This window comes from Typopeltis vanoorti, chromosome 10 (genome assembly GCF_054136105.1).
Source record: "Typopeltis vanoorti isolate ZY-2024b chromosome 10, IOZ_Tvanoo_1.0, whole genome shotgun sequence".
In the NCBI taxonomy this organism is placed as follows: Eukaryota; Metazoa; Arthropoda; class Arachnida; order Uropygi; family Thelyphonidae; genus Typopeltis; species Typopeltis vanoorti.
Window position 1 is genome coordinate 13,777,846 of NC_143558.1, and position 16,301 is coordinate 13,794,146.

Sequence of the window (16,301 nt, forward strand, 5' to 3'; positions counted from 1 at the left end):
CTGATATGCTAATCGGTCGGTAATTTACAACAGCAGTCTTGGAACCTCCTTTATGCAGTGGAACTATTTTTCCCTCTTTCCACCCCCTCAGGACTAACCCAGACCCGAGACTCAGATTAAACAGAATGGTCAAGGGTACTAACAATTCTTTAGCCACTTCACATACAACACGAGCTGGTATACCATCCAATCCCACAGATGTATTGACATTGAGGTTTTGTAATAGACTACTCACCTCCAGCTCATTCACCACAATTCCCGTATAAACTTTTGGTTCATTCATTTCTGCAATGTCACCACCTGGATGATATACTCTTGCAAAGTGCTCGCTCAGTAATTCAATTATATCAACCGATTCAGTTACCTCCCTACCATCAGCATTCTTTAAAATCATTCTGCCATATACAGTTTTTCTTCTACTTGCAACATATCAAAAAAAATGTTTAGGATTGTCTTTAGCCTGCATGGCCAATGTTCCTTCGTAATCCTTTTTTGCTTTTCTTACCACACTCGTTACCCTTCTGGCTTGGGCTTTATACTGTTCATGTGCCTGTCACCTTTCTCCTTAAATTCCCTCCATAGTTGTTTCTTTTTTTGCAGCTCAAGCTTAATGGTGTTATTCATCCATTTAACTCCTACTTGATTTATTATTCGGACTCTAGGTATACAGTCAGCCATTGCTTCATGCAAACACTTCTTAACTGCCTCCCATGCACTGTCAACTTCTAGCCCTTGCAGTTTTACATGCCATGGCACAGTATGAATCAATCTCCTAAGCTTGTCATACCTACCAGCCCGATAATTCCACATGTACCGTGTCTTAATTGTAAATTCCACACCTTTAGCCACCTCCCAAGTCAAGACCCTATGTTCACTCTCACCAATTGGTAGCAATGTGTTCATATTCATTACAGCCAAATTCTCAGATGCAATTACTAGGCCAAGCACTCTCTGACCCCTAGTATTTTCCATTACATGCTGTCACAGATAGTTATCCCTTAATAATCGCATAAATTCCAATTTGTTCCTCCCATGTGTCCTCTCCTCCTTCCAATCAATGATAATTACTGATGTATCTGCTAATACTTAATTTCTCTTATGTAGATCCCTGGAACCATAATGTATTTTATCATTTCAAAGTTCCCTGTAATTCTCATACAATATTCTTATGGTTTGACCTCTATATGGTATTCAGCGAAGGTAATTTCCCTTACTTTGTGTTTTATTAAATTTATTTGATGATATATGCATTAATAAGTACCAGATCGACATAACAGGGGTGACTGAAACAAAAAAGACAAAACTGGTGAAATATTTCTAAGCAATATACACAAAATGTTATATTCAGGCCATTGGCGCACAATCTCCCATAATAATTACCCTCCTTCCACTCATTTCTTCTATTTGTTTATGCATACTATCTCCACCATCTATTCCATCATCTGGTCTATAGCAGCACCAAACTGTATATTTTGTTCTGCTAGTTTCAATCTCACACCAAATAGCCTCAAATGTACTCTTATCTCTATCCTGCAGTTCCACTTCTATTCTCCTTGGCTGTAGCTCATCTGCTATCATCAATAACACACCTCCCCCATTTTATTCTCCTTGTCTCTCCTGAACACACCATACCCCTCACATTCAATCCCAGTAACTGTGTCATCTTTTGTCAGCCATGTTTCACTAATGCCAATAACCTGTGGTCTGGAAGTGCCAACCAAGGCCAAAAATTCTTCCTTCTTGTTCCTAATACTTCTGGCATTTGTATACATGAACTGAAGAAGCCGATTTGTCCCATCCCTATTTTGATGCCTTATACTAACCATCCCATTCTGAATTGTGGTCTTTCCTACTCGCTTGGGCATATTACACACATTCATACAACTGTCTCCCTAAAATCTGTGTATCTACTCCCCCCCCCCCTTAATAACTCTAGTTTCCCTGGTTCTGTACATTCACTTCCACCACATTCGACAACACCTTTTCAAGTCTCCGCACACCAAATCCATTTTATATAAATCCTTTCGCCATAGAACTCATTCCACACATCCACAAATTCCACACCACTCATCAAACATAATTCATGCATAAAGTCATTAGCAATTATGGCCCTCCTTCTATACTTTTCACTGTCATGCCGTGGCAACAGACTCACCATCCTAACTCTCTCACTCTTTTCTTTTGCTACCTCAAGCAATTTCTTCATATCCTCACTCATAGCCTTTTTGTTTCCTCTCAAATCATTTGTACCCGCTACCACTATCAATTCCTTCACCCACTGTTTTTGCATTCCAATTGACTCGCTTATATTCTTTACGGTTGCACCGGGTTGGTACGATTTTGTTAAACTCTCAACTAACACACCTCTTACTAGGGAATCTCCATACAACACACGCTGTTTCATTTTGTTGACACTCACTATCATACCCTTATTTTTTCTATCATACTTTTGTCGATTATTAGTCGGTACACTTGTTAAAGATTTTTGCCAATGTTCCAGTTGCTGGTTTACACCATGTATTGCTCTGCGTAAGAGCTATTTCACTCATTGCGTCAGTGTCATCATTTTTATTTTCCGATGATTCATTTAATTGTTCTGTATGCTTAACTTCATTCTCTCTTACAACGCCACTATCACAGCTATCAGGTACTACCTCACAAATATCCTCATTCATTCCTCGAATATCGCTGTTATCTAGATTCTTACTTTCGACAATGTTATCACTCACATGACCTGAAACACTCTTTAAATCCTCACATTCTTTACACTTTTTTTTTTTTTTTTTTGCACACATTCACTCCACAATCGTTGTTTAACCAGACTCCAACCGCTCTCCTCAATGCATACTTTTCGCAAACGGTACACTGAATCAAGTCTTTTAAGACAAAGATAATCGATCTATCAATTTACTATTAAAATACTCAGAAAACACACAAAAATCACCCAGACACGTTAAAATACTAAAAGTAAACAATACGAATTCATCAATTTTCACTCAAAATATCACTTATCTATCAGGAGCTATCCTCAGACGCTACATTACTTGGTATCTTTAATACATAATATACCCAACTTAAAAAACTTTCTACATCGATCTCTCATCCTGAGATATTATATTTAATAAGGTCAAAGCACCTTGTGGCAACTTGTTTAGGTAAAATTCATAAGCTCTGTGTTACTTCAATCTTAGCATTTTTAGGTCTGGCTCCCACTGACAAGACCTCAATAAAAGTCGAAACCGGTCTGGGTAGTGACCATTGCCTTTAATGCATAGCATCATACATCTCTGCAAGGGGATGTGCTTTGCATTAGGGGAAAATTCTGAGGAAAGTGATCGGATCTTACTCCACCTTTACCACGAGTTGCCTCAGACTGGCACTACATTACCACGAGTTGCCTCAGACTGACACTACGTTACCACGAGTTGCCTCAGACTTGCAATATGTACAGGCGCAAACTTGACTTACTTGTCTGTTTGTTTACTTGGGAAATAGGATTAAAACCAAGTTTATATAAAATTACTTGGTATCTTTAATACATAATATACCCAAGTTAAAAAACTTTCTACATATATATATATATATATATATATATATATATATATATATATGTTAAAGATACCAAGTAATTCATTAAAGTTTTAATCCTTTTTTTCCCAAGTAAGCAAACATCCACATAAGTCAAGTTTGCACCTGCACGTACTTCAAGTCTTGGTTTATACTTGGGAAAACTGCAAGTACCGAGGAAATAAATAAATTTAATATATTACTTAGTATCTTTAACATATTATACCCAAGTTAAAAACCTTTCTACATACATATATATACACACATACACATATATATAAAATTGATAAAAATGGGGAAAAGAAATCCTTAGCCCATCCAGTACAAATGTACTATAGCTTCAAATGTACTAATAACCTCTTGGTGGGAATCACATAATTTTTTTTAACCTTAATACTGTTAATAAGCAACTTTATATTTGATATACTATTTTGTAATAGTCTTAGCAAATACTGAGACTGACAACTTTAAGTACCTGAAATATTTTTTCACACGATTCAATTCAAAAAAATAAAAATTAGCAGAATAATTAGCAACATAGTATTTACCTTGAAACGTGGTCAATCAACTTGGTCTGAAGAAGCAAATTTCTTCCTGGCAAAAGATTATCACAAATGTTGTTTTGACTGCTGCGAACAGCTACACCATTGCCCACACAAAGAGAACACAGAACATCTAATACCTATTTCATGTAGAGAGAAAAAATATAATCAAATAAAAATAGCATTTTTATAGTGCACTGCCACAACAAAATTATAAGTACTGACACAAGATTAATCAGAACTATGTGGATACCAATGCTTTGACTTATAACTGGAAAGGAACTAATACTCTAACAAGGTGCCTTCTAGAAGCCAGACAAAAATTAAGTTATTTGAGAAAACTCCAGCTAAATGTGATCTTAGAATGATGATCTCCCAGATTTTCGGCAAAGTAATGCAGCTATACTTTGAGGCTTGCAGGAGTGCTTCACAGCTGATAATGACTCTAAAAATAGTCTCTAGCAACTTCTATGCAGCACAGTTTTCTTCTTCCATTGAATCTTCTGTGAAAGAATGTCCATGGTCTTTCAGTCAACGTTTGCCATACAGATGATTGCAGTTATAGCTAATTATTTTATTATTATTATTATTCAGGCCTCCATGGAGTCAAAAGACTCGTCGTGGGCGGTCCTTCCTAAGAAACACAAAGTCTATCAAGACTCATCGAGAGGAGGTCCCCCCTAAGAAACACAAAGTCTATCATACCACCCCTTAAACTCATTGACCGATCTCGCTGTCACCACTCCATCAGGTAATGCATTCCATGGTTCAACCACACTCCATGCAAAGAAACAACTCCTCACATTAAAATTGACTCCTCCAGGATGAAATACTCCAATAACGTGTTCATTGAACAATTCCACTATGTCCTCTGCATCAGTCACTCTATTCCCATTTTTATCCCACAATATCATTCTTCCAGTCATTTCTCCTCCTACTGGCCACATATCTAAAAAATTCCCTAGGATTTTCTTTGGATCTTAGGGCCAATCTCCTCTCATATTCCAGTGATCCTAAATGTGATCTTAGAAAGATGCTCTCCCAAAGTAATGCAGCTATAATTTTTGAGGCTTGCAGGAGTGCTTCATAGCTGATGATGACTCTAGAAACTTCTTCTTTGCAGCAACTTTTCTTCTTCCATTGAATCCTCTGTGAAAGAATATCCATGGTCTTTCAGTCCACACTTGCATACAGATGATCACAGTTGTAGTTTTATTTTCTTCGAGGCAGATGTTGATAAAACTACAAGCCTTCACAAAGAATGCTAAGTTGTGGGTACAAGGAACTTTGTAGACTCCAGGATGTGCAAGAAAATGATGCTGAATCTTAAGATAACAGATGAAGATTGCTAGTTGGATGTGTGGTTCGAAAGCGACAGGAAGATTATACTTTTTGAAGAACTTTAGCTATCTTTTCTGATGTACCTTGACTATGAGAGCTGGGAACAGTGTAACTGTAACCTTGTGTAATTGGGTGCAGGAAGAGGTAGGAAAGGCAATATTCTACATATTTTATAGAGAGCAGTATCCATTGGATAAAAGAAACTAATTAAGAAAAAGTTAGGTATGCCATGAATGCATAAAATATATATAGATACTAGTCTATTTTATCATTTACTACCATAAAAATATACAAAAATCTATTATAAAAAGTTAAAATTTATCAACACTTACAGACAATACATGGTGCCATTCACAGTTGAGAAAAATGAGAGAAATGTAAACAAATATAAAAATGCAGTATTAAATCATAACTGCATAAAATTAACGGTTATAAATAAATTAATTAATCCAATTTAATTAATTAATTACCATAAAATAAACATTTTATAACGATTCATTCATTAGTGTATAGGCTAGGCTACCATAAAGCAATCATATTGATGCTTCTTTGTTATCAATGAATGCATTGTTATACCTGTAAATAAATATGAAATTCTTTTTCATATTATCTTTTCATTTTTGATGTCTAGTATTAGTAATACGTAAAACATCTACAGCGTTTTGTATCATATAAGGCAATATCGATGCAGGTACTGACAGACAGACAATTCATCTTGTATACAGATGATCTAAACTTACAGGTATCGATAAATACAGTTCATTATTGTAAATGTATTTTCTCTTCCTTAAGAATTTCTTAATAATAGTATTAAGAAAAGAAATTATTTAGAATGTCTTTTCTCCTGCTTACTTTATTGTAACAATACAGTATATAATACATATAACATACAAAATATGTGTTAATCACTGTTTATGTTACTGGTAAGGCTTCCAGTCAATTATTATTATTATTATTATTACGGGTATCTCCATGGAGTCAGTAGACTCATCGCGGGAGAGCCAAACTAGCAAAACAATATCTGTCATATCTCTTCTTGAATTCATTTACAGACGAAGAGCTCACAACTAAGTCAGGCAATGAATTCCACACATTCACCACCCTCCAGGAAAAAAACTTGTTCTCACACCCATGTTAACCACACTCTTCTTTAATTTCCAGGGATGACCTCTTGTTCTTCCATCACTATCACACAGCTGAAACATTTCCCCTGCATCAATCCTATAAAACCGTTCAGTAATTTAAATGTTTCTATCATATCCCCTCTTCTCTGCCTATCAACCAACCTCTGCAATCCACAACAAGCTCTCAATCTATCAATGTAGGGAGCATTTTTTACATCACTCACCAACTTAGTCAATCTTCTCTGAACCCTCTCCACAGCCTCCTCATTTCCAAGGAATCCAGGTGACCAGACCTGAGCACAGTAATCCAAATGTGGAAGTATCAACGCTTTATAAAGGGGAATAATAACCTCTTTATCTCTGGATGTCAGTGTGCTCCTCAACAACCAAGTAATCCTATGTGCAATCTTGGACACCTTAGCAATGTGTCCCCTGAACTTCATCTCCCTATCTACCAACACCCCTAAGTCCCTAGCCTCATCAATCTCATGGAGTACTGTTCCATCAATGTAGTACACAGCTGGTAATCTTTTAATCCCAAAATGCATGACTTTACACTTTTCCACATTGAACTGACATCCATTACCTTTTGCCCATTCTACCAGCTTATTTAAATCATCGTGCAAACTTTCAAGATCAGCTTGATTTTTTATTGCGCTACCCAACTTTGCATCATCAGCAAACAACTGTATATCTCCCTTTAAGCCATTTCCTATATCATTTATATACAAATTAAACAACAATGGCCCAAACACAGAGCCCTGAGGCACACCACTGGTCACCTGCCTCATCCTGGACTCGGCACCTCCATACACCACCTTCTGGTATCTCTCCCTGAGCCATTCTCCTACTCATATCACCAATTCAGTATCCATTCCCATCTGCTCCAATTTGCATAACAGTGTTCCATGGGGTATCCTCTCAAAGGCCTTAGCAAAATCCAGAAGTACTACTTTGTAGCCAGTTCCTTTGTCCAACTCAGATGTCATTCTATTATGAAAAGTTAATAGATTGCTAAGGCAGGATCTACCTTTAACAAAACCATGTTGGCCTCTATTGAGTATCATATCCTGATCCACCCATTTTTGAATTTTGTCTTTAACCAAATTTTCCAATACTTTTACCACTACTCCTGAGATGGTGATTGTTCTGTAATTAACTACTGCAGTTTTAGAGCTACCCTTATGCAAAGGAACCACTCTGCCTAACTTCCACTCCCTAGGGACCATACCAGAGTTCAAACTTAAGTTAAATATCCAAGTAAGAGGGGGTTGACAATTCCTTTGCACATTCACACAACACTCAAGCTGATATTCCATCTAAACCTACAGCAGTGTTTGCATTTAAATTTTGCAATATATGAAATACCTCTGATTTCTTAGCTACAATTCTCACAACAGTAGTTATGTTTTGGTGGAATTAAAAGTGTTATACATGAATTTTTGACTACATGTGTGTGTGTGTGGGGGGGGGGGGGAATTGGTTCCCCTAACCTCCACGTTGTTTCAATTAGAATTTGAGTTGTTTCTACAACTATCTAATTAAGTTATGTGTGTTTACCATATTTTAATTTGTACTCTGGAGACTCTGGTTAGAAATCCACTCAGCAAAATATTAGTAAGTTCAATAAATTATTTATTTTTCTCTGATGTTATTTATACTGTGAAACACAGTTACAAATAATTGTCAGTTGTCAGTTGAATGAGGAGTCTCTGACTCCATGGAGGTCGGATGTTAATAATAATAATAACAACAAATACCAAAGCCTATCATCTACATGGACTAAGAGTTGGTTTTTCAGAAAATATGACTGCTTCAGTGTTTTGAAAAAATTTTTCACCAATGAGTGATGTTATAGACTATATTGTTTCTTATGTAAATATCATGCAGAGTTGTTTTTTTTTAATTCACAAACAACCATAAATTCATGGTAATGTAAATAGCATTTAATCTATAAAAGTCATTTTGTACTACTACTACTACTACAATTTTGTAATCAACACAAAAAGGTTTAATACTTGCAAAACAAAATGTTTTTCATTTTTTCTCTTGATAATGCAAATTCCTGGAAGCTAGCTAAATCAAGACTAGATCTTTCTTCTTGGAATGACATTTGCTCCTAGCCTTTCTTGGCATAACCACATCACTTCTATAGCATCTTTGGCTTAAAAAAAACTTTAGTATTTGGAAACTGGCTGATTAACAGGTATCAGATAGTGATGTATGTAGATGGTAAATTAAATCTTAGAGAAGAAAGATGACCAGTGGTGTATATCACAGGGTTGTCTACTTAGGCTATCTTATATATACTGATTATATTGGGAATGACCTAGGTCAGTGCTTCCCAAACTTATGGATGTAAAGGCCCCTTTGGAAAATATTTCACGGCCCCCATAGAAAAAAAAATCGTAATACAGACATATATTATTATAATATTTATTGTATTTATATTCAATACAAAACATACACAGCGAATATTGCAAAAATCAAATGCAAATATTACATTTTTAGCATCTTACATACACATTTGACATGGCACATTGTCTTATATTTTTATATAGACAGATATATTTTGAAATGAAACTTATATGAATAAGCATATATTTATTATTATTATTATTATTATTCAGGCCTCCAAGGAGTCAAAAGACTCATCGAGGGAGGTCCTTCCTCAGACATAAAGTCTGTCAAGACTCATCGAGGGGAGATCCCCCCCTGAGAAATACAAAGTCTATCATACCACTCTTTAAACTCACTGACCGTTCTCGCTCCCACCACTCCATCAGGCAATGCATTCCACGGCTCAACCACCCTCCACACAAAGAAACCACTCCTTACCCTCTTGCTCACAGTTTCCTTTCGTAACTTCCAGGGATGGCCTCTTGTCATCACTCCATCCCGCTCTTCAACCAAGCGAAAGAACTCCCCAGTGTCAACCCTGTAACCACCTCTCAACAGTTTAAAAGTCTCAATCATATCCCCTCTCCTTCTTCTATCCACCAAACTCTGCAGTCCACATTCTCTCAGCCGATCCTCATAACTATCCTTGTACAGTCCTGAAACCATCTTTGTCACCCGTCTTTGTATCCTTTCCACAGTTAATTTATCCCCTTCAAATCCTGGGGACCAAATCTGAGAACAATAGTCCAAGTGTGGTCTGATCAGAGACTTATACAACGGAATGATAACCCTCTTATCTCTGCAGGTCAGTGTCCTTCTCATTATAGCAGCAATCCTCTGTGTTACCTTCACCACCTTTGCAATATGTCCCCTAAACTTCAGGTTTCTATCAATCATCAACCCCAAATCTCTTGTCTCCCCTACTTCCTCCAGTATAACTCCTCCCATAGAGTATGCAGCACCCCATCGATGTTTCCCAAACCTCAAGACCTTACATTTTGCTGCATTAAACTGACATCCCAATTCATTTGCCCATCTATCTAGCTTATTTAAATCCTCCTGCAGAGCTACCACATCTGCACTATTACTAATAATCCTTCCCAGCTTCGCATCATCCGCAAACAACTGAATATCCCCCTGCAATCCACTGGCTATGTCATTGATATAAAGGTTAAACAATATAGGTCCTAGTACTGAGCCCTGTGGGACCCCACTTGTAACCCTCTGCCTCGTTGAAACTGCTCCACCATACACAACTCTCTGATACCTATCAGACAGCCAATCCTGAATCCAGTTGACCAATCTGACATCCAGACCCATGTGCTGCAACTTAAATATCAGCTTATCATGTGGCACCCTGTCAAATGCCTTCACCAAGTCTAAGAAAATTGCAGTATATGCCTTTCCCTCATCTAATGTTCTTGTAACTTTATTATAAAAGGCTAGCATATTGCTAAAACAAGAGCGTCCTTTCACAAATACATGTTGATTCTCACAGATAACATTACCCTCATCTGCCCAATGCTGTATACGGTCCCTCACTACTTTCTCCAAGATCTTAACAACTACTGATGACACACAGACTGGCCTATAATTAGACACTTCCAGTCTGTTACCACCCTTATGCAATGGCACTATCTTACCTCCCTTCCATTCCCTGGGGACCTTTGCCAAAGCCCGACTTTCATTGAAAAGCCACGTTAAAGGCACTGTCAATTCCCTAGCACATTCTCTCAAAACTCGTGGTGAAATACCATCCAGTCCCACGGCTTTACTGACATCCAGAGAACTCAGTATCTGAAACACACTCTCCTCCTGTACCTCCAGACCTCGAACCAGTCCTATCCCTCTAGCATTAAAACTGACTCCTCTAGGATGAAATACTCCAATAAAGTGTTCATTAAACAATTCCACTATGTCCTCTGCATCAGTCACTCTATTCCCATTTTTATCCCACAATATCATTCGTCCACAGTCATTTCTCTTCCTACTGGCCACATAGCTAAAAAATTCCCTAGGATTTTCTTTGGATCTTAGGACCAATCTCCTCTCATATTCCAGTTTTGCTTTACTTACCACACTAGTCACTCTTCTGGCCTGTGTCTTATATTCCTCATGCATCTCTTCACCTGTCTCCTTATATCTCTTCCATAGCCTCTTTTTCGCATGCAATTCCTGTTTAATATTGTTTGTCATTCACTTTACTCCAAATTGCATCCTCTTCTTCACTCGAGGTATACAACTTATCATTGCTGATAACAAATATTCTTTCACAATTTCCCACGCACTAGTGAAAATTCCTCCCTCCATGAAACTTCCCGAAGTTGACGTCTAAGACTATTATAATCACCTGCCTTATAATTCCACATAAGTTCCCATCTCTTTGATACTCCTGCATGTCTATTCATTTTCCAAGTCAACACCATATGGTCACTCTCTCTCCAACTGGTGGGAGAGACGTCAACTCAGTTATTATCAACTCTTCTGATGCTATAATCAAATCCAAAACTTTTGAACCTCTTGTTCCCTCTGTTACATGTTGCCTAAGACATTTGTCCCTCAAGAATTCTAGAAATTCCATTCCCCTATTGCTACATGCATCTTCCTCTCTCCAATTTATACTACTGAAGTTAAAATCTCCCATAACAATCATTCTTCTTGCACTTGCCAAACTTAACTGTCTAAACATCTCCTGGTCCCAATCCTCTGTGCTCCTGGGTCTGTAGCAACACCCCACTAAATATCCTGTCTTGCCTACCTCTACCTCACACCATAAGCTCTCAAAATCATTTGTCTCACTTCCTTCCAAATTCTCCACTCTTAGAGAACATAGGTCATCACTTATCATAAGCAGTACCCCACCACCACGCTTTCCCCTCCTATCCTGACGAAAAATGCTGTACCCAGCGACTTCCATTCCTGTTATTATATCCCCTTCTGTCAACCACGTCTCGGTGATCCCAATAACTTTTGGCCAGGCTAATGCTATCTGCACCACCAATTCCTCTCCCTTATTCCGGATACTCCTGGCATTAGTATAAAGCATATAAATGCCATTGTTTCTATACCCAGCATTATCCCTTCTAGACTCCACTGGGCGCAGTGTTACCTGACATTGTCTCCCTTCTCCCAAGTATCCATTCCCACAAGAGGTCACCCCTGCTATCATCCTCCCTGGGACACACTGACTCATTCAGAACAGCAATCTCTCCAGATGCCTATGTCCTTCCTCATTCAAACGTAAGCAGTCTCTCACATACAATTCCTCTGTTTCCTCAAACGCACTCCAAGCATCCACATACACCAGTCCTCTCTTGTCACACATTCTCGCTATTATGCCATTCAATATCACCGCTCTTCTGCTCAGCTCATCATTATCATACCTAGGCAACACGCACACTATTTTTCCTCTCTCTGTCTTCTTCCGTACAGTCTCAAGCAAAAATCTCATATCTCTCGCTGCCCGACTTACATTACCACTCAAGTCATTCGTTCCTACCATCATAATCATCTCATCCACCCTTTCACCTCTCTTAATTGCCATAGCCACCCTTTCTATTGTTCCTCCTGGCAAACACTCCTCACGCACCAACACCAATGTGTGACTTTTTCCATTAAAATATAAAAAAGAAATAATAATAATAAAAAATAAAAATTAAATACGTTACTTTTAAGATTAAAAAAAAAATCTACTTAGTCTTAAACATTTTAAATTTGTTTTCATTATTTCGTGGCCCCCAAGGAAGCTGCAGCCCATAGTTTGGGAAGTGCTGACCTAGGTGATGATAAGTTCGGGTTACAGTGAAAAAGACATATTTGATACAGAATTACTGCAAGTTAGCTGACTCAAAAAGACTAATTCTATGGAAAATTTTATCATCAACATCATCAAATTCCTGAGATGTACTCTCAAGGGGTGTGTACAGGATATGATAGTACTACATGAAAAATTTACATCATTACTAACTTTCTATCTACAATTTTCCTCCAAATCAGTCTATTACTTGTCAAGACTCCAACATTATTCTTAATATTTACCCTTAATGCAAAGCACATCTCCTGGAGGAGATGTGTATGATGCTATAGCCTGGCTCCCACTGATAAGACCTCAATAAAGGTCGAAACCAGTCTGGGTAGTGGCCCCTTGCCTTTAATACATAGCATCATACATCTCCTCCAGGAGATGTGCTTTGCATTAAGGGTAAATATAAGAATAGTGATCAGAGCCTACCACCTTTACCATGAGTTGCCTTGACTTGCACTATGCGTGGAGTCGCCTAGACTTGCAATATTGCAGGCACAAACTTGACTTGCTTATATGTTTGCTTACTTGGGAAATGGAGTAAAACCAGGTTTAAAATAGCTTGGTATCTTTAACATTTATTATACCCAAGGTAAAATACTTTCTACATCTATCTCTCATCCTGAGATTTTTATTTAATAAGGTTAAAACACCTTATGGTAACTTGTTCTGGTAAAATACTTATAAGCTCTGTATTACTAAAATCTTGGTATTTCTAGCCTGGCTCCCACTGATGAGACCTCAATAAAGGTTGAAACCAGTGAGATTGCTAATATAAGTTTGCTCTCTTAAGGTTTTTGCCTTAAGGGAGCAATTTGAGTTTCCAGGGAAAGTGTTTTCTGGCACAGCCCGGTGAGGGGCTTTGTTGGTGAATGCTTTTCTTCGGAATATGAGCGGTTCTGCTCGGTAGTGTTGGAGGGTGGAAGGCCATCACTGAGTGGAGCCAATGCTGAGATGGACGGTCTTTCGCCCACAATTGAGTGGCCTAGGAATCGTCCGAATTTTTACAGATGGCTTTACTTATTCATAAGGTCGAAACCGGTCTGGGTAGTGGCCCCCTTGCCTTTAATGCATAGCATCATACATCTCCTGGAGGAGATGTGCTTTGCATTAAGGGTAAATATTAAGAATAGTGATCAGAGCCTACCACCTTTACCATGAGGTGCCTTGACTTGCACTACGTGGGGTCACCTAGAATTGCAATATTGCAGGCGCAAACTTGACTTGCTTATATGTTTGCTTACTTGGGAAATGGAGTAAAACCAGGTTTAAAATAGCTTGGTATCTTAATAATAATAATATTAAAACTATTTTTCATGGATGCATCAAAAAAAAAAGGGCTTCACAACTTTCTTTGAAAAGGCATTCATATTTAAAACTGCTTCTATGGAGAAGATGAGCTTCATCCCATTGGATACTGTGTTTGGTGTCAATACTATGTTGTGCCAGACCAGAGTTTTGAGATTTCATGTATTCAATATAATATTGATGTTCATTAATTCTTTTTTCCACAGAATAGCCTGTCTGCCCAAAGTTGTTTATAGTCACATTGCTAGGATGGTTAAGGTAATGCATCATTTAACTCCTTTGAGTTAAATGATGCATTTGACAGAATGACATCCTTTTAAGAAAAAGGAAATCATTCTGTCACTTTATAAAGCTCTGATAAGATTACATCTGGTCTTTCATGTGAAAATATGATCACCTGTAAATTAAAGATGCCAAGAAATTATATTCTTGGTTTCATCCTTTATACAAGTGTAAGCAAACAAAGTTTGCATGTGAAGTAATTTCATGACTGAAGTACTTCACATCAGCTGATAAAGGTGATGTATATATCCTGCAGGATGATTTAAATAAATTAGCATTATGGACAAAGGATAATGATTGTCGATTTAATGTTGCAAAATGTTAGGTTATGCACTTCAGGTTGAAAAGGTTGCAGATGGTGTATCATATTGATGGCATTGGTTTGCAGGAAATTGATGAGGCTAGTGACTTGGGGATAATGGTGGACAAAGAGTTAAAGTTCAGAAGGCATATTGAAAAAGTTGGTAAAATAGCTCAACAAATTACTTGCATGTTGAAAAACATGCTAACATGTAAAGATAAGGAAGTTATTATCCCTCTTTATAAGGCTATGCTTCGACCACATCTTATCTACTGCACACAGATTTGGTCATCTTGGTTTCTTGGGGACCAGGTGGGGGTTGAAAAGATTCAGACATGAGTGACCAAGATGGTGACAGGTCTGTGGAATACTCCTCATGACGATAGGTTGAAGGTTTGTGGGTTACAAAGTGTAGTTGGTAGGCAGAAAAGAGGGGACATGATAGAAACTTTAAAGATATTAAAGGAATTTTATAAAATTGATGCAAGTGAAATTTTTCAGTATATGACAAATAGAGAACTAAGAGCCGTCTGTGGAAGTTGTGTAAGAGTGTGGTTAGTAGGGGTGTGCAAACCCACCACTCTCCACACAGATTTTTTGTGTGGAGAGTGGTGAGTGAGTGGAATGGATTGCCAGAATTGGTTGTGAGTTCCCTGATGGTGAATGGATTCAAGGAGAGGTAAGATGGGATTTGTGTATGATGGTTGATTTGGGTCTCCACTGATGAGTCTCCAGACTCCATGGAGATGCCATAAATGATAATAATAATAATAATAATAATAATAATTAGTGTGTGTTGGTCTATAAGAATTTTCATTAAATCAATTTTAGCAGAATAAACTACTCAGAATAAACTGTCAGGAAATAGATCTAAAATGCAACTAGATAAAGGAGAATAAAATTTGAACACTGATAAAATCATACTATACACTATCTGATCAAAAATATTCAGACAACTACTCATAAGTCTCACTTGCATTAATATGGGGTTGGTTCATTCTTTGTTGCTATAACAGCTTTCAATCTTCTGGGAAGGCTTTCCACTAAATTTTGATACGTTGCTGCAGAAATTCCCTTCCATTCATCCAGAAGAGCATTAGTTAGGTCAATCAGTGATGTCGAGTATTTCGGCATGGCTCAAAATTAGGATTCCAATTCATCCCACAAGTGTTCAAGATCAGAGCTCTATGCACGCCAAACAAGTTCTTCAATACCATCTCATCAAACTGTTTCTGCACAGCCCTCACTTTGTGGATGAGGGACATTGTTGTGTTGATATGGCAACAGTTCACTAAACTATTGCCATAAAGCTGGAGGCACAGAATTGTCTAGAATGCATTATAGACTTAAGCAATAAGATTCCCTGTAACTAGAACTAGGGGCCTTTCCTGTACTATGAAATACAACCCCAGACTACAATGACTCCTCCACCAAACTTCACAGTTGACGAACGCATTTGGGCAGGTGGCATTTTCCTGGAATCTGCAAAACCCAGACTCATCCATCAAACTGCTAGATCATGAAGAAAGATTCACCACCCCAGTAAACACATTTCTTCTGCTCCAATGGCAGTGAGCTTTACACCACTCCATCCAATGGTGCAGCCCTTGTCAATGTTTGGCTTTTTACAACTG

The 16,301-nt window shown here is 37.8% G+C and overlaps 1 protein-coding gene across 3 annotated transcripts in view; it reads right to left on the bottom strand.

Moving 5' to 3' along the window:
* Positions 1-16,301, bottom strand: part of RyR (Ryanodine receptor) — a 1,703,288-nt gene that overhangs the window by 1,321,672 nt on the left and 365,315 nt on the right. For all 3 annotated transcript variants that reach the window (XM_090399345.1, XM_090399347.1, XM_090399344.1), the window contains exon 19: positions 4,116-4,249. In XM_090399345.1, coding sequence (XP_090255471.1) covers positions 4,116-4,249 — 134 coding nt within the window. The remainder of the gene's footprint in view (positions 1-4,115; positions 4,250-16,301) is intronic.